This window comes from Oryza glaberrima, chromosome 9, assembly GCF_000147395.1.
Source record: "Oryza glaberrima chromosome 9, OglaRS2, whole genome shotgun sequence".
NCBI classification, from domain to species: Eukaryota; Viridiplantae; Streptophyta; class Magnoliopsida; order Poales; family Poaceae; genus Oryza; species Oryza glaberrima.
Genome location: NC_068334.1, coordinates 14,853,563 through 14,878,245, shown reverse-complemented (window position 1 = coordinate 14,878,245; position 24,683 = coordinate 14,853,563). Strand labels below are relative to the sequence as shown.

At 38.5% G+C, this 24,683-nt stretch overlaps 1 protein-coding gene across 1 annotated transcript; it reads left to right on the top strand.

The window, feature by feature from the left end:
• Window positions 1-6,416: 6,416 nt before the first annotated feature.
• LOC127785117 (zinc finger protein 2-like) lies at window positions 6,417-7,222 on the top strand. Its single transcript, XM_052312541.1, has one exon. It carries the CDS (start codon window positions 6,594-6,596, stop codon window positions 7,107-7,109), a length of 516 nt encoding a protein of 171 aa, XP_052168501.1. The 5' UTR covers window positions 6,417-6,593; the 3' UTR covers window positions 7,110-7,222.
• The last annotated feature ends 17,461 nt before the right edge of the window (window positions 7,223-24,683 follow it).

Genomic DNA, 24,683 nt, shown 5'->3' with positions numbered 1-24,683 from the left:
TTTGCCAAACATATGGATACTATAATACATTTTTTATAACAAAAAAAAATAATATAATGTTTCTTAATGATCATTTTCTGGCCCCAATGCCATGTGTCTCTACATAAGTTGGAAAGGACGTATAATGCGTGCGCGCGGCCACGCGGATAATATGCGTCGCATTGCCATGTAAAGATGCATATTACAGTCTCGTCTCTCAGCCATGTTATAACCAATTTGACCATGCATGGTTAGTAGGGTTACTTAAACTGTTTTTAGGTGATTATTACCACCCCACGAGTTTGGCGGTTACCTGCGAGATATATCGTGATTTTAAAAACTAAGAAAATTACCACATATAATAACCGCGATAACCGTACGGTAACCACACGGTTTTGTCACACTATACCTATTGTTCGTTACCGGTTAAAGCCATGTGTGTGTCTATTATTTAGATGTGACTCTTGCTCCCAAGACAGTTCCATCTTTTTATCTAAGATACCTTTACTTTTATCTTTTTATCTACCGTCGGTTCCGTAAACCGATGAATTTTGTTCCTTCAAAATCCCTATCTATTTCTTACCTGCCCAATATGCTCCCTCCTTTCGGAGAGTAGCGTAAGACTTGTTAGGTTTGGGGAACCTGATCAAACTTCATCTTTGTATAGTTGGTTTTTCTTTTTTTAAAAAAAAAATATACTCCCTCCATTTCACAATACAAGACTTTTTAGCATTGTCCATATTCATTTAGATGTTAATGAATCTAGACATATATATGTGTTTGGATTCATTAACATCTATATGTATATGAGCAATGCTAGAAAGTCTCATGTACATTGTGAAACGGAGGGAGTATTTTTTTATTAATGAGAGGTATTGTGATTTTTTTTTTCTTCACCTTGTTTTATACCGACAAGGTCAAAGATAAAGTTACTTTGAACAGGAGGGGATGCATATGTATCAGTCCCACTGACGAGACGCTGTTCATCTCGTCGACACTGCTAAATTGATTAATCAGCGAGAGGGAAGCAGCAGCAGCACACAACAGCAGCTACACTAGGCACACACAGTGTCGCCTCTGAACTTGAGCTTTTTTCATCGATCGATCGGTTGCCAATTACTGATCGATGTGCTGACAGCATGCACCGATCGATCGATAATCATGGCCCTGTTTCTTTCATCACCAGTTTGCTTGTGTCACCAAGTGCAGCATGTGCATTCATTATGATAATATATATATTGATCTGAAAATTATAGTGAAAAGGGGAACATATATATGTACCAGAGAAGAAGCTAGCTACTGATGACACTGAATTTCTTTGTTTAAAGCTTCCGGCCGGTCGGAGAGGAGGATAATTCACCGAACCGGCAAACATATTATTGCTCCTACATATGTCAGATCGATGCAGTCATACTTGCACCTAGAACGTACATGTCAGGGAGTACTGTTCCAACAAAGCAACGAGCGACCGATTAATTCATCAAGGCCCCAGGATGCGGCTGATCATGCATGCATGATGCCCACTTTTACTGCTAATAAATCTCTTTGCATCGTCCAGGGGTTCCAGGCGTCTAGCGTTTGTCCTGAATTCTGATATGATGATATATCTGAACCGTGGAGTAAGTGTTGATCAAACCACTACGAGGGAAGTTCTCTGGTTTCTTTCTATACAATCCAAATAGTTGCGAAGATACCAGGAAAAAAAAATAGAAAACAAGCTTTATATGGTGTCAAAAAATTTCAGCTATATTGATTTGTACCATGATAAAGCTGTATGCACTCGTGGAGTAATTGAAAATATCATGTGCTATTTATATCTCAAATGCTTATAGCATAGAAGATCCGGAAAGTCGCAGGGCAAATATTATATGGGACCATATAAACCCATGACACATTAGGACCCACTGTCAAGAAAATGTGACACATAGTGGTTCACCCAACAAAAAAGACATGGACACAGACCTAGATCTGACAACGCATGAACATAGATTTAAGTTTTGATAAACATTGATTTAAGTTTTGGAGCCACGTGATCATTGTTAGCCAAGCTAACCAAGAAGCCTGTACATGAGTCTAGGATAACCTGCCTGTGTTCGGAACTGGGGCAACCAATGGAGAGATAAGGCAAACTTGAAGTCATCCATAACGTCAAGGTCGTCCTCCATAATAATATCTGAAGGATAAAGAAGATGAAATACTTATGGTTAGGATATGAATTAATGATTTGATTTGGTAAACTAGTGGACATTTTACATAACCAATGGCTATGAATAGAGAGCATAAGAGTAACTTACTGACTTTTATGCGTGACTTTGTCATCCTAATGTTAAAGTTAATACAATATTAGAATTGTATTTGATGCATATTGTTGATTCCATTTCTACAAAAATAAATGTATTTTGTATAGAACTATGTCATCAATCTATAGCATTATAATTAATCTGTACCCTCATGATTGATCGCGAATGACCGTCACTTCTCTTGATTAACATGGTAATATAACTTATGTTCCGAAGTGAAAGTGGTGGCTTCTTCAATCAACCTTTTTCTTATAACTAGCTGGGTGCCCTGTGCAATACGCGGTTAGTGTCCACAAAATTATCTATTACTTAACATTTATTAAATAGCCATCTTGTTGTCTTAGCACTTTCGAAGATCGAAATTTATCATCCCGGGTTTCTAATTTTATAGTTCTTAGAAGTCACACATGTTGCTACCCTTACTCCTTATTACTTCTTTGCCACCTCTTTCTTGCTTGTCCGACCTACACGGAATCTATTCAACATCCTTAGAACATTTAAAAATTGGACCTTCTAGTTCCTAAAGTTTATTGTCTCGTCGGGTTTTGTTTTTATAATTTTTAGATGTCCCCGTGAAATGCTATCACTGTACTCCTCTACGGCAAGTCAGCTGCCTCCCCTTTTTATTGGCTCCTCATGCTTGCGCAGACACGGCTTCCTTTTGAAGTTTTATTTTGTTGTAAAACTCCGTGTTTGTTTTTGGAAACACACCGAGTTATCCAGTGTGTGGAGCGGCATGGAGTCCGAATAGCTTAGGCGAGAATTATCCGGTTCGGTTACACGGTGTGGAGTTCGTGCAAGCATCTTGATGATGCGTCTTGTTATTTCCATATAAACCGAGCCGCCACCTCCACGCAACATAGGCAAAAACAATCTAGGGTTCACTTCCTCCTCTAACTGCACCGTCACTCATATTCTACTCCATCCCTCCATCAGCGTGCACCTGCGATCGGGAGAGCAAGTCTCTGGATCCTTCGCCTTCGATGTCTTGCACTGGGAGAAGGCGCTTATAAGGATTTTGAAAAGCACTTCGTGTAACTACTCGCTATTTGTGCACCACGGCTCGTCTTCCTCTTCGTTCGGGTGCTACATGTCGACATCAATACCCAATACCCCGAGTTGTTCCTCTTGTGTGTGCTGTTCCGCCAAGTCGAACCTCCTCCGTTGCTGTTAACAACAAAATTTGTTTTCTCATCAGAAGCAGAACCATCGGCACGTTCCAAAGATATTTCGAATATTTGATCTGTTCATATTTTAACTTTCTAGTTTACATGTCAAGATCATACGATGTGCGTTTGCTAGTTTACACTTTTAATGTCATGATTTATTTATGTAATAAATTAAATTTACATGTGCTTATATTTCTAACATTTACAACTCGGTTAGGATTTCGCAAAGGGGACCGTGCGCTCAATGAATTGCTTGATCGTACAAATTGTGTCCATAGATGCAGGATTATATACCTCTAGTACATCATTTTTCATGTTTGTGAATTTGCAGCTGAATATATTTGCGACCAGTTTACGCAAAACTCTATATCGGGGCTGGGGACGAAGACAAGAGAGGAAGACTGAATGAAGACCACTGTTTGTTCTTTTGGGAGAAGCTACCGCCGATGAACAATGAGTAGCGCAGGCCGGAATGGACTTCAGAAGTTCAGATATGTGTACATGTCTGTTCAGTCCTGATGTGCCTTTGCTTTGGAGGCTCTCATTAAATCTACCTGAAAGCCGGTGTGATCCTAAAGTCGTAATTCTATCCAATGGATTCTTTCACTTGAGATGTCGTCGTTTGAGTATGACTGGAGCTGTCGAAGCTATAATTATAATTATAGAGTGATTTGGTGTGTAATAATTAAGCTAGCTAGCTTGGGCAAAAGGGTATAATTGGAGTCTCTTCATCGCACTTCCCAGGAGCTCAGCAATGGCGCTCGTTCATGCGTCAGATCGGTGGGTTCCTGACCTGATTGATCTGATCATGCGTAGACAGGAAAAAAACATGATCATGATAGCACAGCGTCCTACATATATATGTGATGCTTCTTAATTAATATGCAATGGAGAATTTCATTCAGTGAACAGAAGCATCGATCAGGCTTCTACACCAAAAAGAACATGGTAGCCAAAAACAACAATCGCACTACATGTAAAAGAAAAGAAAGGAAATGAGCATGTTGTTTGGTTAATTAATTAGCTAGCCCGTGTACTAATCCGTCGCTCCAAATATATTGTAACGCTAAACCAATGAGACCTCAGATCTCTTTCCCTTGACGGCCTGTTTGGTTGGAGAGAGTTGGTGATGGGAAATGGGAGTTTATGATATCTGGGAGTTTAAGTCTGTAGTTTGATTGGAAAACTTGGGAATTCGAGAGGGTTTGGGATGGGGAATTAAAAGGTCGAATTCCCACCAATATCTTACTTGGGGGAGGCCTGTTAATTCGTGAGACTTGGAGGGAATTCGACGTGAAACCAAACAAGGGATAAGAACTAAAAATGTAACTCCCATGACCAATCCCACCATCAATTCCCTTCTTAAAACTCCCATTCCTCTTTCCTTCTCTTGCCAAACAGGCCGTGAAGTAAAGATCGATCAACAATTTTTGCCACCGGCATGTGGGGCCTAGATCAGACACCTGGTTCTTATCTTAGATCCAACCGCCGAGCAGTACTTGCACAGTAGATCTTAATTCTTTCTCCTCACAGGCCATGGCCCATTCAAGCATTCGGGGTCTAATTATCCCCAATTAATACAGCGGTACGTACGTAGGTTCATATATTTTTAATTAATGTCACAAAATTTAACGAAAGATGGTTAGATGTTAATTCTCTATTTTTGCCTGCACACGTCGTGGGCAATTCTGTACATGCTGTAGTGTAGATAAAATGTCCGTGCGTTGCAACCGATAAACTAAAATTATAACAAATATAAAAATATTAGCTTATTAGGGTTTAATTTATCATGATATGAGCGTTTAATAAAATATATTCCTAAAGAAACAAAAAAGTTCTAAAAAAAAGAAAAAAAAAGAACACATGAAGCGTGCCAGCCTGCTAGAGCATTCGCACGCATAACCCATAAAGCGCGGATGGCCCAACAGTCCTGTGGCTCGGGAAGGAAGTTATATGAATTTTTATAATTTTTCAGCAGTTTTAAGTAATTAAAATGATTCTATATATCTCAAAATAGAAAATACTTAAAATATTGAGAGAGAGAGAGAGAGAGAGAGATAAACTAATTTCAGATTGAGCGCGTGCGGCCTGGAAATGTCGCCGGCCCGACACGGGATCGATATGAGCCGTTCGTTTTGATGGACGGCTCGGATCGATTCTGAAACCATCAAAACCGCTGATGCCAAAAAACCCTTCCCTAATTTCACATTTTCCCTTCCCATCTCCCTACCGCGGGCCACCTCCCCTTCCCTCTCCCCACCGACGGCGCCTCTCCTCTCGCTACTGCGCTTCCTCTCCCCTCCCCCCACTAGCATCAACGCACACCCTCCCTCGCACCCCTCCCCTACCGTCAGCCCCTTTCCTCCTCGTTGGGGTGCCGCCGCTGTCCCGCTCCTCGCCAGATCCGGCGGCTCGGGAATTAGCTCCTCCATGTTCCTCTCAGCATCTCTCCGGCATAGCGGCGGGTCGGCGGCTCCCCGCGAAGCGGTGGGTCGACGGATCCCCAGCGCAGAGGTGGGTTGACGGCTTCTAGGTGGCGCGGCGGCTTAGGACCTGGCCCCCGAGCTCGCAACCTCCACAACAGGGAGATGGCGAGGAGTAGCGGCGACCTCCTGCTCTCCCCTCCCTCTCCTGTCATTATCTCTTGTGTTAATTTTAATATTTTGGATGATTTTGTGATGATTCTGATTTAGATTAGGATTCTGTTTTTGAGTTTGATTATGATGATTTGGGATTTGGAGAGGTGCGCGCGACGTGGGCGGCGGACTAAGCCGGACGAAAATCCTCCTACCAGAAGCCTTACGAATTTTAGGTTTAGATATAGACATATCTCTACTCATGCGACGATAAATAGTTATGACACTATATTATATTCGACCAATGGACAAATGAAATCTTTTGTCCTTTTCATTCCCTTTAATTTGAAGCCTCTCTTTTCTCCCTCTCTGATCCCCCTACATGTGTTAATCCCCTCGCCCCCAGCGTTTTTTTCTTAATAAATTAGCGAGCGAGAGAGAGCTAGTAATACGTATCCCTCCTCGTGCATCTCTCTCACACACACACACTCGCACAAACTACATCATTTGGGATTTGCTGCAGAAGCAGCAGCTAAGATAGCTAAGCTAAGCTAAGCTAGCCTCACTCCATGCTCACCACTTTCTCGGCTTTCTCCCAGGAGGGTAGAGGAGTAGCAGCTACTAGCGGTGGTGGTGGTCCTTTCACCGGGTGGTGCTCCTCCCGGCGGCGGCGGCCGGAGGCGCCGGCAGCCATGGATCGGTACAACGGCGGCGGCGGCGGCGGCGGCGAGGAGGGGGATGAGCAGCTGGACCTCAACCTGTCGCTGCAGCCGTCGCAGGCGAACGAGCCGCCGGGGTACTTCACCTGCACCTACTGCGACAAGAAGTTCTACTCGTCGCAGGCGCTGGGCGGCCACCAGAACGCCCACAAGTTCGAGCGCAGCGTCGCCAAGCGCACCCGGGAGCTCGCCGCGGCGCGCCGCCAGCAGGCCGCCGACGAGGAGGCGCGGCGAGGGGCAGGGACCACCACCACCAGGGAGCCCACGGGCAATGCCTCGTCGTTGTACCAGAGGGCGTCGCCGCCGGCGGAGGCTCGCCGCCGGGACCTCCTCACCGACGACATCGACCTGTCCCTGAAGCTATGATCGATGATTAGTTAATTTTCTCGGCGCCGGCTCCGGCTGTGTGGCTGGATGCCTGCTTGTATATGTGTTCTTGTCACTGCTGGAAATCTCATATGATGATCAATGAAACGAAATTAATCTCATCTTAATTCGTCTCCTTTTCGTGTTGCTGGTTAATTTGCGAATTCATCAATGATTGAAACCAATTGTGTTCGCCCTTGCTATCTGGAGAGGCAACCGTCGGCGGCCGGTTTAATGATGAAATTTTTGACTGACACGGGGTTTAATTCGCATTTCTTTCTTCCATGAATGCTATATAATCTGAAGAGGCAACCATCGGCTGGCTTTTTCTTCCTTTTCATTTCAACAAATGCTCTCTTCATCTTACAAATTCAATCCATTGTAATAATTTTACATCGGAGACTAGAAATGCAACCAGTTCTAAGACAGGGTTTTTTCTCCTCCCAAAATCTCGGGCCGGGAGTGTGCCCGAGATAGCGATATCATGCGAAATCTCGCAAAGAGAAATTCAAATTCTGGATAAATCATAATTTAATTTAGAGAACTTAATTTTAAAATATAATGAGATTTGAATATAAGCAAAATTTCTAGCTAATCGGTGAAAATCTCGAGAGCGTCTCAATAGTGAGATCTCGCCGAGAAACTGACCGAACTGCAACGGGAAGCTATATATCGCGGTGTGCTAGTTTTACTGGTTTGTAATAGTGTACTGACTCAGCACCTTTTTATTAAAAAAAAATACTGCCAGGCGGAGCCCAGTCAATTAAATCTGTTACTGGCTTAATTTGCTGCACAGCTGTAAGGATAAAAAAGAAAAGAATAACCTCTGCTCAGACACACAGCTAGCAGAGGTAGCCATATAGCCAATGGATAGCTAAAGCCGGCCTCATCAATAATTCTTGCAACACCAAACCTGTGGACGATTTGGCGAGGTGCATGTGTGGTCCAGTTGTATGCCTTTCACCACGGCAAATGGCTAGGCTCATCTTGTCGCTGCTTAACGTTCTGTAGCCGTTCATAAACACACGTGACTAATTACCTTCCCTCTGTCGTTATTGGGACAGTGATACCAGCTGAATCACTGTGATATATATATATATAATTTGAAGAATGATGGCAACAGGTGGTTGTGAGATACTCTGTCTGGGGGCACACACACAAACTGCGGACATGTGGAGAAAATGCGGCATAATTAAATTCTCAATATTTAATTTTGTTTTTTTGTGTATCTAGATTTTCATCTCGAAACATCAAAGGCTAATTCAGTGGGCCGGGATGCAGACAAATACGTACTACCATGTTATTTCTCACTTGGTTCAGCTATACGACTTTTAACTTGAAGCTGATATGTGATTTTTAGCTTTTTAAACTAGTTCTAGGGGGGTTATGGGGGTGTTAAGATTCAGGGGTATAAAGTTTTGGCGTGTCTCATCGGGTATTATATAGGGTGTCACATGGGGTGTTCGGACACTAATAAAAAAACTAAATACAGAATCCTTCAGTAAACCGCGAGACGAATTAATTAAGCCTAATTAATCCGCAATTAGCAAATGTTTACTGTAGCACCACATTGTCAAATCATGGAAATTATGCTTAAAAGATTCGTCTCGCAAATTAGTTACAATCTGTGCAATTAGTTATTTTTGTAGCATATATTTAATACTTCATGCATGTGTTCTAGTTATTTTTGTAGCCTATATTTAATACTTCATGCAGGTGTTCAAACGTTCGATGTAACAGGGTGTAAAATTTTGTGGTGGGATCTAAATGCCCCCTATATTTGTTGCTTTCGTTGTCTTGTTTTTATTCCATGATTGCTAATGCTAAGAGCACACGTACAGGTGTGAAACATTACCAAAATCATTTTCAAAAATCGAACTTTAATACTCAAGATCGCTTTCGACTATGATGGGAGCAGAACCAAGCGCTCAGTATTTTCTTTTTCCCATTTAGACATCGATCGGTGGCGTTGTTGAATATGGCGTAATTCCACGTCGATGAAATATCTCTCTGAAGACTAGTAGCTTGCTGCAATGCTCTCCGCGACAGTTCAACGTTGCTGTCAGCAAACAGTGTTTCTGTATAGTGGCTCTACCATCCTCCTTTTTCATGCTGCTGGAAAGACTCCAGCCACAAGTACATGTGAGAATTTTTTTTTGTTTATTAATCTGATTAAGAAGTTGGTAATACAAGGAATAAAAGAGCATTTGATTTTATTTCAAGGTAGTTTGACGGTTTGGATGAGGATCTACCATTAATTTCCAGTATGCAAACTCATGAGGATTTGCACCCCTTTTGCCTTCTCGCTGTTTGATGATATATGATTTGGCCTACCTTATCTTTAATTGTTGGAAAATATGAAGTGGAAACCACGGCTTGAGTGTAAACTTGTTTTTAAAACCATTGCATAGAAGTTTTTAAAAGAATCACACATATAGATAATTAAGATGATATTAGAGAACCTACAAAATTGTACTACCAAATTCAATTTCATTTGTGAAATATAGTATTAACAAGCTGCTATGAAAAATCACTATTCCTCCTTATTTTCATATGAGAAAATTTCACATAACCCTAGATATTGTGGTCTAAGTTGCACAAAACAATATGGGTTTTGGCACATGGCACATAACACTAGGTATTATGGCTATAAAGTTTTACAAAACCACATATTAATAATTTTGATTTTGGTCTACCACACTTTTGAGTTCTATAATCAAATTTCAAATTTATGAGTTATTTATCCTCATATAAATGTTACATCCATGTAAGTAAAACCTTTTAAAATTTTGATATAGGAGTATGCCAATTTGGTTAATGACGTGGTTTGCAAAACTTTAGGACCATAATATCTGGGGTTATGTGGTATGTGTCGAAATGTTTATGACTTTGTTCAACTGGACCGTAATAGGTGGGTTTATGAAATTTACTCTTTTAATATTTATCCTAGGTTTGTGACGCAATGCGATAAATTTTAGGGCAGATAATGTAGTGGTTTCTTTAAACATGAGTAATGAGATTTCGTGGCACATTTCTTTTTACTTAGTTAATCATGAAATATCCATCAACAGAATTATAGCTAATTAAGCTTCCCACCGCACGATATCAGTGGCGTTGCTGGTCGAACACTTTTGTGAAAGGGATTTTAATTTGGAATGCACATCAAGTAGTTTTCCGCCGATGATCAAGCTTGCAATTGTGAGCTATAGAAATTTTATCCATAAAAAAGTAAATTTTGATACATGACGCTTTTACGGCTGTACACCCAAATATATGATATGGTTGTAGGAAACCTAAAAAAACAGGTAAACATTAGAGAGGATAAGTTTCCCCCAGGCCAAGTGGCCAACACCTTGTAATAGCCGTTGCCATGGATATCGTCGTCGCCTCCAATTTTCATGCATGGGATTGGAGAAGGGAATATGTGGTCTGGGTCTGGTTCGAAGGAGCAAACTTATCTCTTTCACAAGGTTTCTCTCTTCATTCGGCTTGAAAATGATAAAATATTAGATCCGGTGTCCCTATCAAATTATAGTTTTTTCGGTGTCCTACCACATCACATTTTTCATGTGACCAATAGTAAATACTACGGAATTTGTGTGTCCTTTGTTTAGTTCACTACCACAATTTGCCTCACCTTGCCACAACTTAAGTTAGCCAAGTTTGACTAAAGTTAGGCATCTGTTTGATTCGTGCCACACTTATGACAAGATTCCTTCATCATGATGTGGGTCCCACATGTCATTGGCATATAAAAGTGTGGTAAGCTTGCTCTCCTATGGTTGAAGTGTGGCTTTAATTTTGTTGGCCATATGTTAGACATGTTAATTAGCTAAATAAAGTATGGCAAGTTTTGGCATTGTGGGTATGCCAAACAAACAACCTTAGTAACATTTTCCATAAAAAAATGAATAACCTATATAACACTATAAGCTTTGTTGTCGATGCCAAGGCGAGGTGGTGTTTGATCCAAGGACTAAACTTTAGTCCCTGTCATATCGGATGAATTTGGAGTATTAAACATAGACTACTTATAAAATCAATTACATAAATGAGAGCTAATTCGCGTGATAAATTTTTTAAGCCTAATTAATCTATAATTAACGCATGCTTACTGTAGCATCATATAGGCTAATCATGGATTAATTAGGCACAACAGATTCATCTCGCGAATTAGTACAGGGTTATAGAATAGGTTTTATTAATAGTCTACGTTTAATATTTATAATTAGTGTCCAAACATCCGATGCGATAGGGCTAGTCCCATCTAAACAGGGTCTCATGCATGCAGCAAGCACACTCTGCTTCTCCCTGAAGCAGGAATATTATTCAAGCCCACAAGAAGATGGCCGGCTACATTGTTGGGGTCACAATCGTAGCACATTGTGGCACAGCATCCACACGTGCTGGCATGCGTGCGTACGTGTGTGGGACCTGGACGGAGAGCTCTTCAATTCTCAAGCCCGCGTTCTCAAATCCTAGCCGGTCGGTGTCTTGGAGATGCGTACGTTGCTGCTATCCAAACAGATGCCCCTGATCAAAGTTTGTCACTGCAGGCCGGGGCTATATGGACCTCATATCAACTTGAAAGTTGAAAACTTGAAATGCACATCTAGATATATATTCTTCCCCCAACTTTGTATGGATCAGTTGGATACATGCAGCAAAAAAAAGGTTTTTCCCATTTGCAGCACCTTACATGCATGCTATCCAATTGTGTGGAGCATATATGGATATCTAATCTTTTCTCATCTTTTACTTAATTTGTGCATGAAGAAAAAAGAAAGAATATTTCTATACTTTGAATAAGGATTTCTTGTCAATGAAGATAATATTTATGTTGATTTATGGGCTTCATAATACTCCTTCCGTCCACAAGCATAAGGAATTATTGGTTGTTTAATAGAGTTTAAGGTTAACCTGAAATTACTTTAATGTCCTAGGAGGAAAGATGGCGTCTAGCAAATGCATGGAGCAACAAATGCAGTTGTTGGATGGGTTAAAAAAAAGCAATACTCTAAAAATCAAATTCCGAAACAAAACGTCGCTTGTATTTGTGGACAGAGCGAGTATTTTTCAATGCATACTATTTAATTTGTACCAAGGAGGTATTAGTTGAAATAAAACAAGCCTACTCCCCCATCTAAAATATAGTACTTCATGGGTTTAAAATTTGTATGCAAATATAAGAACTTCTAGATCGAGTACACTACCCAATCACTCTACAACTCCCTACACCCTGTTTAATGGGAGTTATTATAGTCTTTGATTTTCCTTTATCCTTATCCTTAATAAAGAAATAGAAGTTCTTTTATTTTAAGATAAGAGTACTCTCGGTGATGTGGAATGACTAGGCATGCATACGGACCCCACTATGAAGTACTAACATATATCTACTACTACAGTTAAATATTTGGCATCTAGGTCTGAGATAAGAAACATTTACATGCATGCTTCTGATTCTTTCTCTTGAATAAAGTGACAAGTTCTAGAAAATGTTATATGTGAAATGGAATGATTATATATATATATATATATGAAAAAATAACGGAAGAATTAAAAGCATATATATCTGGTGGGTCCTAAAAATCAGATTTGTCATTTCATTGGAGATATATTTCATCGATCAGATTAGTACACATCCTGAGCAGCACGACCTGCCTCCCCTGGCTTGGTTAATTTTGCAGTGGTGGCAGCAAACAACTTCACTGTTGCTTCCAGCATGCAGCCTCGTACACATTGCTGTCTCTGTGTCCTTTAACGCAGAATTATAACCTCGTTTCATTCCACACGACAACACATAGTGAAAGCGAAATATCACCAGTGGCCTTATTTTTCCTCGAATATAGCCACAGAGAGCAATGGAAAGGGATGAGGACGTATTTGGGAACATGCATCGAACGTGTTTTGTATCTCTATGAACATATATGCTAGTAGTAGCTAGAAGTAACTGCATGCTAGCAAAAATCTACTTGCCCCGTTCCAAAAATATAATAATTTTCTGGCTCTATATTATTTAGATAAGTGTATGTCTAGATACATAGTTAAGAGTTACTATACGTTCTGAGATAAAGATAGTAATATATTAGTTGTATAGCTATGAAATAATTACTAAACAGGATGTGTATACTAAACAACAAAATTTACAAACACCACATTTATATTAGATATATATTAATAGTCTGATCACTCTCTGACTCGAAACAGCAAAAGTTACAAGATCAAATTAAGCACACACTGGAGTATATAGTATATTTAAAAAAGACATCGCTAGCTAGCTCGTGCGTTAGTAACAGCAAAATTCGTGCCTCACATTTGGAGTGTACTGTCGTGTGTCTCCCAAATGGCCTTATCTGCAGAGGGCACATGCAGAGTCTCTGGTACCCACTGGTTCAAGTTGTTTCCCTATCGCTCGTACTGTCAGCTTTGTTCCTTTCAACCCAAATCATCCACATGCACTACAGGTGTAGCTATTCTAATGTAACCCCACCATGAAAGAAACGTCGATCCAACAGAGAAAAGGAAACTCTTTTGATAATTGAAGGATCAACCGTACCCCCCCACACAAACACACACAAGCCTCCTGTGACCACAAGAGAGGAAAAAAATCACTAGTTACCCATCAGGCATCACATAGCCATCAAATCGATCGTTTACATGTCTTCTGATCTATTTATAGCTACTACTCCGCTCCAAAAAAAATAATAAATCGTAGCTTCGAATACAGACACGCATATGTTTAGATTCGTAGTTAGGATTGTGTGTTTTTTTTGGGACAGATGGGACAAGTCGTTAGAAAAAAAAGATCTATTCATAGAATGTGACTTGATCAATATGTCAAAAACACATGTGAGTATATTTGTTTGGTTCACAACAGTCTATGCACTGATCGTTATCTCCTTATGAGAATATATCCGCACTAGCTAGTACAGAATGAGCAATAGATGTCTCCTAACTATTGCCGGCCGGTTGATGTGTTATGAAAAGACACGTTACCGGGCTCACTTTAGTAATTACAAACTTTCTTATTCGAAGTTAACTACAGTGCTAAGTTTGCATTATAAGTTACTCAAAGTTATCTAGAGTGTTAAGTACGTATTATAAGTTTTAGATTGGAAGAGTAGAAAGAATTGTGTACGCTATCTTGTGTGTGCTTTAAATAAAACATGAATACTACTTTATATGTGACTAATTTTTTAAACTTTTTCATAAATTTTTCAAATAAGAAAAACAGTCAAACATTAAATATAGAAACCCACAACTGCATTTAAATTGGGACAGAGGTAGTACTCCTTCCGTACTCATAAAAGAAGTCGTTTAGGACAATGTTTAAGTCAAACCTTGGAAAATATAAATCATGAATAACTCTCGAGTTGTTGAGTTTGAAAATGTAAAAATTATATGAATAAGTTTGTCTTGAAAAGTACTTTCATAAAATTATACATATATCACTTTTTAATAAATATTTGTATAGAAACAAGAAGTCAAAGTTGTGTTTTAGAGACCGTGTCGTTGTCCAAAACGACTTTCTTTACGAGTACGGAGGGAGTATAGTACTAGGTAAATTAATTATGACCATGATGTTTCAAAACCGATAATAGCTGGTTTTGAACCGGTACTGATTGTTGTTTCTGCACAGGTACTACTCAGAATACTATTTCACTCTTTTTCAGACAAAGTTCTTTCTATCTTGCGTTTCACATATATGCATGCATGGTTGCTAGGTCAGTTATGATACAATCGGTTCTCTCCCATTACTATGATATAAAATTGACCTATCTATCTACATATACATGTAGTAATTGGACATATGGACGAAGAATCCTACTTAATTATTACAGAAATAATAAATAAATTTGGTCATGCATCCATTTAGGAGACTGAATTATTATTTTTGGACAAAACAGATAGGCCCTATTATAGCGACTGACATTGCAAGAAGAATCCACAAAAATTGTAGTTACTTAAAGATTAATTTTAAATTTTGGAATTAGATCAATAAGGTACAGAAATCTCATAGTTAAGTACGGAAACCATACGCGCACATTCATCCATACATTCGTTAAGCAGAAAAAAAAGGGGGTACAAATGCGTGGAGAAAGATGTCCTAATTAAGTTCGAGCCCTATGTACTGCACGCATGTGAATTCTGGTCATACATGCATCTAGGAGGAATAAAATTATTTTTTTTACAGAAAAGAGGGGTCAAATAATTATAATGACTTACATTAGAATAAGAATTATATATTTTGGAATTAATTAAATTAGTAATATGCTAAATCGTGATCCCGAGACCAACATAGCATTATAGTCATTAATTCATATATTTTTTAAAAAATATACGGAATATTTATAAATTATGGATTTAGAAATTATATTGCCAATAAAAACTTAAATTAATACTCCACCAAATACAACACTATATATTTAATAATTAAGCAATGCCAGTTATTGGTAATTATTATTTTATAATTTTTACCATATATTAAATAAATATAAATAGTAAGTTGATCTATGAGGCAAATTCTACTATTGTACACTGTGCACGCTGTGAGACCCTGGGCTCTCGCGGGAATATATATACAGAATTTGTGCGATTTTATTTTTTCGCAGCCGCCTCGCTCGACAACACATATCGAAAGCGACGTTTGGTCAGGGACCAGGACAACCCTACCTGTCCACAAAAGGACACAAAAGGCTGGCCAAAAGGGAGCGAGCTTCCACATAAACTAGCTATAGCCACCCAGGAAATACTCCTAGCTACTAGCTCCAACCCTCAAGAACCAGGAGTATGGGCAAGTACTCCTACATGAAGTATCATTAATTGGATATGACATAGTACTAAAAATACTATAGTTATTGTTATTTTGGTTTAAGTATGAAGAAATATATAGGACTTACTCCGTTGTAAAATATAGCTGCTTGAGACATGTTTAGACCCGTAGTGTCTCAATATAATCCTATATATGTATGTGCATTGAAACTGTTTGCATATACGAAAAATATCATATCTACCTAATGTTAAAAAAAAGTGTTTTTCCTAAATAGAAAAAAAAAATCATAACTAGTGTCATTTCCCACTTCCTTTCATTATGTAGATAAATAGATGCCACTATGAGAGACACATACCAAGAGCAGCACTCTGCTGGGATACTACTACTTCCTCTGCCTATAAATATATAAGAGACTTTAGATTGTTTAGCGGAGTTTAGGATTGATGATGTCTAGGAGTTTACTTAATTAGGAAAGATCATGCTCAACTATCATTGAATAAATAAATACAATTGTTGGATGGATTGAGAAAGTAAGACTTCAAATTAAAGCTTTCATATTGTAGATCGTGGATGAACAGAGAAGTCTAAAACCCCTTATATATTTATAATGAGCAGAGTGAGTAGCTTCCACATATAACAACTAATCTAGAGTTAATCTCAATATTATACCCTCTTTTTTCACTTGTTATTTAGGACAACATATAGTCTATAATGCACAATTTTATCTCATTTTAATTATATATATAAATATTGAAACTACAACTGCATGGAAGTATAGTTGTGATCGATCCACTAATAATATCATTTTTATATAACAATACTTAATAATACTTTATGTATATACATATTATTTAAGATTTTCATTTCTGAAACATATATTTAGGGTTTTAAAGATTTGATAGTATATACACATGAGAGAAATGGAATCCTATGCGATATTGTTGGTGTAGTAGCAGTCACTTACAAGTGGGTCCGGTCTCACATGTCAATGACTCATATCGTACGAGCAATAATGCGGAGAATGATTTTCGGTTGACAAACCCTTTGCCTTCTTCTGAGAGCACCTCTAACATGGTATTAGGGGTGTAGTAGCAGTCACTTACAAATGGGTCCGGTCTCATATGTTGACTCATACTGTACCAGCACTAAACAAGTGCCTGTCCACACGTGAGGTAGCATCTCTGTGTATTATTTTTTTGGCTGACAAACCCTTTGCCTTCTTCCAGGAGCACCCTCAACGTGGGCTACTTTCTGCCACACTAAGAGCATTTTTTTTTAATTCAGAGCAGCTGCGTCGACCCCATCAAAGTCTACAAATGAGGTATTCCGATAATAATTAGCCATTGAATATTTCTCAAGAAATTGAATTAAACAATACTGTACACTCCTCGTGACATCGACAGGATCTCTAAAAAATGAAACTTACTTTTAATTTCTAGCAAATCATCATTTAGACGATCGGATAAAACTATATCCTTGTGAAAGTGCTTTACTTTTCAAAGCGAAACTACCCATATGATTTTTATGCATATAATTAATCAATTTCATGCGTCCACAAAATATATCTACCAGCTTAGTAGTTAAAGGTAACTATATTTTAGGATTGAAAAATTGACTTCAAACATGTATACATAAAACAATATATTTTCTTAACAGGCATACTATTTTTTTTCTGTGAAAATAATGCAAATTTTCTATAAGGATGGTCAAATTTGTCCAACTAGCTAGGAAAGATATTTGGCTACTGGATTACTGGGAGCTAGTCTCTTAGAAGTAGGAGATTTTGTGTGTGTGTGTGGGGGGGGGGGGGGGGGGGGGGGGTTGTTAATTTGGGTACTCTCTTGGAGATTATAGGATAGAATGCTGCGGTTTGCAGATCATCGAAGGATTGTAGGCCCTGTTTAGTTCCTCGAAAATGAGAAAGGTTTTGCTGTTTTGGAGCACTTTTTACCAAAATGGATCTAAACACTAGTAACAAAAGTTGGCAATTTGACGTTTGTCATTTGGGAGTCTAGAGTAGCAAATTTTACCAAAAAGTACACTGGGAGCCGTGCTCTCTCTCTACTAATAAAATGGCAAAGTTTTACCATGCATCTAAACACCAACTAGCAAAACTTTAATACCAAATTTTTTGCCACCAAAACTTTTGCCAAAAAAATTTGCCACAACAAATTAATATAAACAGGCCCGTAGTTGAACTACTCGTCACTCATCACATCACCTTGGTTTTTGGATCCAACGCAGATTAAAGAGAACTTCTGCATTGGCTTTGCTATCGATCAGAAAATTAACATATGGTATACCTATCTCACAAATGCTCGTGTTCTAGAATTAGTTTTCGATCGAGGTGGTTATTTGTGAAATATGTTTGTTTTAAGGAGTAAATTAAAAGAACTGAATTGCAACAGGTGGCCGGGGGGTTAATGGTCATAAAAATAAAAAGGCCTAATAAAGACTAGGCCTGACTTCAAAATCTTAAACGACAGTCATGGCAATATGCCCGCAGTTATATGGCCAGTCTGCTGGCTATACTTATTTTAGTTGAACAGTCTTAGTCATTGCCTAACTGAGATCCCGTTGTTAACCAACATGAAAGTAAATTAAAAAGGTTAGAATCTCTAATCTGTAGCTCAGTTTGAATGGTAGAAACTAGACTCCATTTGAAAACTAATTAAAATTTTCCCGATCACACCTATAGATAATACATATACTTTTAAGTAAAATATAATTAATAATAATGTAAATTGAAAACCTAAAAAAATATTGCTCTGGAATGACAGGAAATAAACCTAGTGACAAATGAAATCTCCAATAGTACGAAACTTGAGCTGACATAAACTACTACTGCCTCTATCTCAGAATACAAGAATTTTTAGTGTTGAACACGGTTATTAAGAAAGTGGATTAAATTAAATAGATAAATGTTATGATTGATTAAAGAAGGAGAGATATATGAGTAAATTAAATGGTGGAGGGTTATGATTGGTTAAGAAGATAATATTGATGGAGAAATTGTTATATAGGATATATTCTAAGACAATTTTATTATATTATAGGACAGAGGAAGTACTACGATTTAATCGTACCATTGACGATCAGACCGCCACTCTGTCACCAATCAGATTGCCCGCGTACAAGCTAGTACTTTGTCCTCTGTATCATAACCGATGTTCTAGCCAACTATATCAATATCACACATTGATCATGCGCGTGATCTCTTAAAATAAAAACATTCATCTTTGTCCTATCCAATACATTAGAACAAGTTTAATAATAGATCAATAGCTAGCTATCTCTAATTTTATCTGCATCATTTACTCATTGATCAGAAGCTAACTTGCACAATACATCACCTCTAGTCGTGACTTTTTTTTTATTTTGTCATAAATTTTTCAAATAAGACGGACGGTCAAATGTTAAACACGGAAAAACTGTATTTAAAATGGGACGAAGGGAGTACTATATTCTATTTCTCTATCCATTGTTGAAGTTTGTGTAGAGTGGTGACTCTTTCTCTCTCTCCCCTTCACATAGAAGTCATCTAAGCCTACAGTGCTCTACATGATATTTTGAGCTAGCCCTTATAAACTTAGGGTGTGTTTAGTTCACATCAAAATTAAAATTTTGGTTCAAATTGGAATGATGTGACGGAAAAGTTGGAAGTTTGTGTGTGTAGGAAAGTTTTGATGTGATGAAAAAGTTGGAAGTTTGGAGAAAAAGTTTGGAACTAAACTCGGCCTTAGGCTGTGTTTAGATCCAGAGGTGAAATTTTTTGCCGTGTCACATCGGATATACGGACACACATTTGAAGTATTAAACGTAGTCTAATAATAAAACAAATTATAGATTCCACCTGTAAACTGCGAGATGAATTTATTAAGCCTAATTAATCCGTCATTAATAAATGTTTACTATAGCACCATATTGTCAAATCATGGAACAAATTAGGCTTAAAAAATTTGTCTCGTAATTTACACGTAATCTGTGTAATTAGTTTTTTTTCTATATTTAATACTTCATATATGTATCCAAATATTCGATGTGATAGGGTGAAAAAACTTGCCATGATCTATCCCAGCTGCAGCTGTTTGGGGGAGTTTCTCCCAGCTGCAGCTTTTCCCAAAAGCTGCTTCTGCTAGAAGCTGCCCCAAACAGTCCACAGCTTCTGAGAATCTGTAGTTACAGATTCTGAAAAATGAACTAAGAAGCCAGAAGCTGGAGAAGCTGGATTTCAGAGCTTTTCCAGATTCTCAGAAACTGGCTATCAAACAGCTGCTTCTCAGAATCTAAAGCTCCCCAAATAGGGTCATAGATAAGCTTGCAATGCTCAACACTTGAACAGTGCGTTCAAATCCGTACAAGGTGGTCGTGGGCGCGGCTGGTGCAGGAGCTAATTTAGGTGAGAGAATCTGAGGGGACAGGCAGGGGCAGCTTTAGCTCCCCAGCTTTTTAATTATGATAATAGTACATATAGATGTAGTAATACTCCAGCTGCTCCATTTTCATCTAGCATGCATGTTTCTTCGATCTCCCTTTCTGTTTCAAAGGGCATGTTTTCATTTGGTATCTTCGGTAGCACTGCTCTTCCCCTGTTGGTGGTTTATTTTAGCATTAGATCTACTATTAATGCTAACACCATGAATAATGAAATCCGGAAAGTTGAAATTCTCATTTAATTCCGCATGCGATAATTGAATATATTCTCATTTAATGGCCGTGACTTGTTTGCTTTTAATTTCCAACGGTTAGGGAAGAACGGACGCGATATAATCCGATGAGATAGCTTTGGTTGACAAAAGGGTAACTTGGTTTGATAAGAGATCGAAGGCCACCAGTTGGATCAACTCCAGCAGCTTACAGCCCCGTCATTTGGCTTATTCGAGAAATAAACCAAAGGCATATTTGCAAACGAAAAATAATTTATGAATAAAACTTGTATATACGTGTTCTTAACGATCTAAAAGCAAAGGCTGAAAAATAAACTACGATAAAAAAAAACCCCAAAATTAACTCAAAATTTAAGGTTAAAAATTTAAATTTTGGCTGATAAGTACAAACGAAAAGGTGAGACCGTTGGTTTCTTGTAATGACCATCTAAAGCTGTGTTTTTAGATCAGGGGTGTCACATCAGATATACGGACACATATTTAAAGTATTAAACATAGTCTAAACCGCGAGACGAATTTATTAAGCCTAATTAATCTATCGTTAGCAAATGTTTACTGTAGCACCACATTGTCAAATCATGGCGCAATTAGCCTTAAAAGATCCGTCTCGCATTTTACACGTAATTTGTGTAATTAGTTATTTTTTTGTTTATATTTAATACCCCATGCATGTGTCCAAATATTCGATGTGACAGGGTGTAAAATTTTACCGGGGATCTAAACCGGCCCTAAAATAAACTGCCTGCGTGAAAACTACAGTTACCACGAATTGAAGACGTACGACTGTCACTGAGAAAGCCGTACGTTGAAATTGAGACAAAAGAGCCAAGCGATTAAGCTAGCTAGCCCCAGCAAAATTTGAAAGCGAGAATCAAGCTGCAAAATTTGAAGCGAGAATCAAGCTAGCTAGGCATCCAGTGAGAAAATCAATTGGAGGCCAATGAGCGGAGAACACCTGGAGTTTGGTGGAGCCAATGCAAATTGGCCAGTGGGATATATATGATGATGGCCCCGGATCTCTGTAGCATTTGAAATGACTGACTTGCAAACGACGAGCATGAGACAAAAACCAAGGCAGAATTTAAGCAGCAGCAGGAGTACATGTGTGTGTATATGGTCCCTCGTCTTTGCACACAGTCTGTGTAGCTCTACCTGCCGGTGTCAGCCAGAGCTTAGCTAGCTAGCTAGGCAGAGGCCACATAGTAGTATATACTAGAGGTGTAGTACATGTATGATGTGTATATGTATGGGTCCTACGCACAATTACTACTGCCATTATTGTACGTAAGTATGTTGCCTAGCAAAGTGCAGAACAAGAGCTAGCCAGTTGGGTTTGGGTAGCTAGATCTCTCCAACGCTTTGTGGTCCTCGATCTATCTATCTATCGATCCTGTGTGTGCATACACACTCAGATGCAGAGACGATCGATGAAGCAGATAAAATGTTTGTGTTTTCTCACAGCTTACCCTTTGCTGCACCTAGAGATCGATGTTGCCTAGCTAGAACAGATTCTTATAACCGTGACAGGTCATCTGTAACGATCTATGCAGAACCGTTATAGATGATTGAGTCTGTAACGGGCTCGTTGGCCGCTTTATCCCCACAAGAATATAATGGAAGAAACAGCTAGAGCTTCAGCTTAGCTTACAGCCGCATCGTTTGGTTGTTCGGTGGAATAAACCAAACGCCATATTTATAAAAAAAAAGTAAATTTGTGAATAAGAACTTTTATATATATATATATATATATATATATATATATATATATATATATATATATATATTCTTACCGATATAAAACTAAAGGCTGAAAAATAAACTTTGATGAAAAAACTTTAAAATCAACTTTAAATTTAAAATAAAAAAATTAAATTATTGCTGATAAACATAAAGCATAAGCGAAAAGACAAAGCCCTATGCGCAGCTAGCTAGCTGCTGCGGCGCGACGATCGACGTCGACGGCAACGTCCGACCTAATAATGGCGATGGGAGCCCGCCGGGATCGATGGGGATCGAGAGCGCGCGGCGGGTCACCCGCCGGAGCCCACGTACGGACCGACGGCGACGCCCGGGCGCGGCGTACGTGTCATGTGCGCTACAGGTCGCCACGCTGCCGCTGGCCTCTCTGTGTGTGTCGTTCGTTTAATTTTTGTTTGTTCCGTTGCGGAAGAACGCGCGGGAGATAGCCCCACAGACCACCGTCGTCTGCAGCCTTTAAATTAATTAACACCCACACTGGCTAGCTACTACCCCCATATGCATGCATGTTTTCTCATTGATTCATTTGTCTTGGGGCCAAACATGCACACTAGTATATGTTGTTTGCATCTTGTGCTTTTTAGCACGGACATATACATCCACTGATCTTTATCTCTTTGGAGCTTTGCGCGCGTTCGAGTTACAATCATAATAATACACAAATGTTGAGTTGGCGTATCTTGAAATTGACGGAATCACCACGGATACTAGTTAGTATATATTTTTCACTCCGTATAACTTGATGATATCTAGTTGTACGTCTGGCAACAGAGGCTGGAAATAGTGTAAATTATTGATGTTATGTGAAAATTAATAAGCTAGGTAAGGAGTTTGAACTTAAGTACTATATATATATACAGTTGTCTACCTAGCTAGAGCTGCATGTACTATACGAAGATTTCCCTGCCTGAATATTATACCAGCAGGATCCTTCCAAAATTGAGAGCAATTGCAGCCGCTTTCAAGATCTGGCCCGACATGTCACGACATTAATAGCGCCCGTACACGTCCTCGCTCTGTTTGTTGATAATCTCAACTTAAAAGTATAGTACATGCAGTACTCTCGTTTTTTTTTGGGGGTGATTGGATGCTTACAGTGTACTTAATTTGCACTTCTAATGAAATCCATCTCCTCTAAAATATTAGCACCGTCATGTACATGTCCGACTATTCAGAGCTGCTTTTCGATTTTGTACTTTAATTCGATCCCCATCTCTCTCTATATATATATGCTGTGCCCTTGTATCATCCGCAAGAAAATAACTCCTTTTTTCAGATGATTCTCTTTGACCCCATATATCCTCTACTACTAGTGGTAATATTTTTTTTGACTGGAACTAGTGGTAATATTTAGGATTAGAGTTTATATATATACTGGTGGTAATATTTAGGATTATAGGTTTTTTTTTCTCTACCTAGCTTCTTTATTTTGGAAAAGGACTAGCACGCAAATACGGAGAATCTAAAAGGGGGAGACGGCAAAAGCTAGCAACACAACCCAATAACAAGCCAAGTGAAAGGAGCTCAATTATCTAAAGAATTAGAAGCACTATTAATTTAGTGTATACACACAAGAGAATAAGATGTATCATCATTAATTATTGATTCCTAGCTGAGATTTTGCTCACAAACTATATTCATGCTTTAAGATAGTAAAATCAATTGTTTTCCTTCAAAGGGAGGATTAGATGCTAAGAAAAATACTATATGTACTGTACTATACATAGATTCTTGTGTGTGTGTGTGTGTGTGTGTGTGTGTGTGTGTGTGTGTATTGCAAGAATCAAATGGTCCAAAACATTATTTGCTCCATCGTTTTCTTGTTGGCCAAAATTTAAAATTTTAAACTTAATTTTAGAGTTGATTTTAATGATTTCTTCATTGTAGTTTACTTTTCAATATTAGCTTTTAAATCACTAAGAACATAGATATTGTCCAGTCAAAATAACACTAATAGATATTAAAAATTTACCCATAAATTATTTTTGGTTTCTTTGTTTATTTTTCCATAGCTTATCTGTCATAGAGCAAATTAACGATGATACTGTAGGTTATATTTGTGAACAATCCATTTCAGTGTACGTACGTCCTTGGCTTTACCATTGCAGTTGAGATGTCAGGCAATTGAGTGTTCCATTGTGACAGTACGTGTGACAATCCTTTTTACTATTGGTGTTTGCATCTCACTCTTTTTGCCACTGTAAGTTACTATACTGGCTGCATTCGTTTCCAGTAGTTAGGAACTCCCCCCTCTAGCACACAAAACAAAGCAATGGTTTAGTGCACGATTAATTAAATATTAGCTAAAAACAGTGAAGAAATGGATTGACATGATTTTTAAAAGCAACGACTCTCCTGTAGATTTTTTTTTTCAAA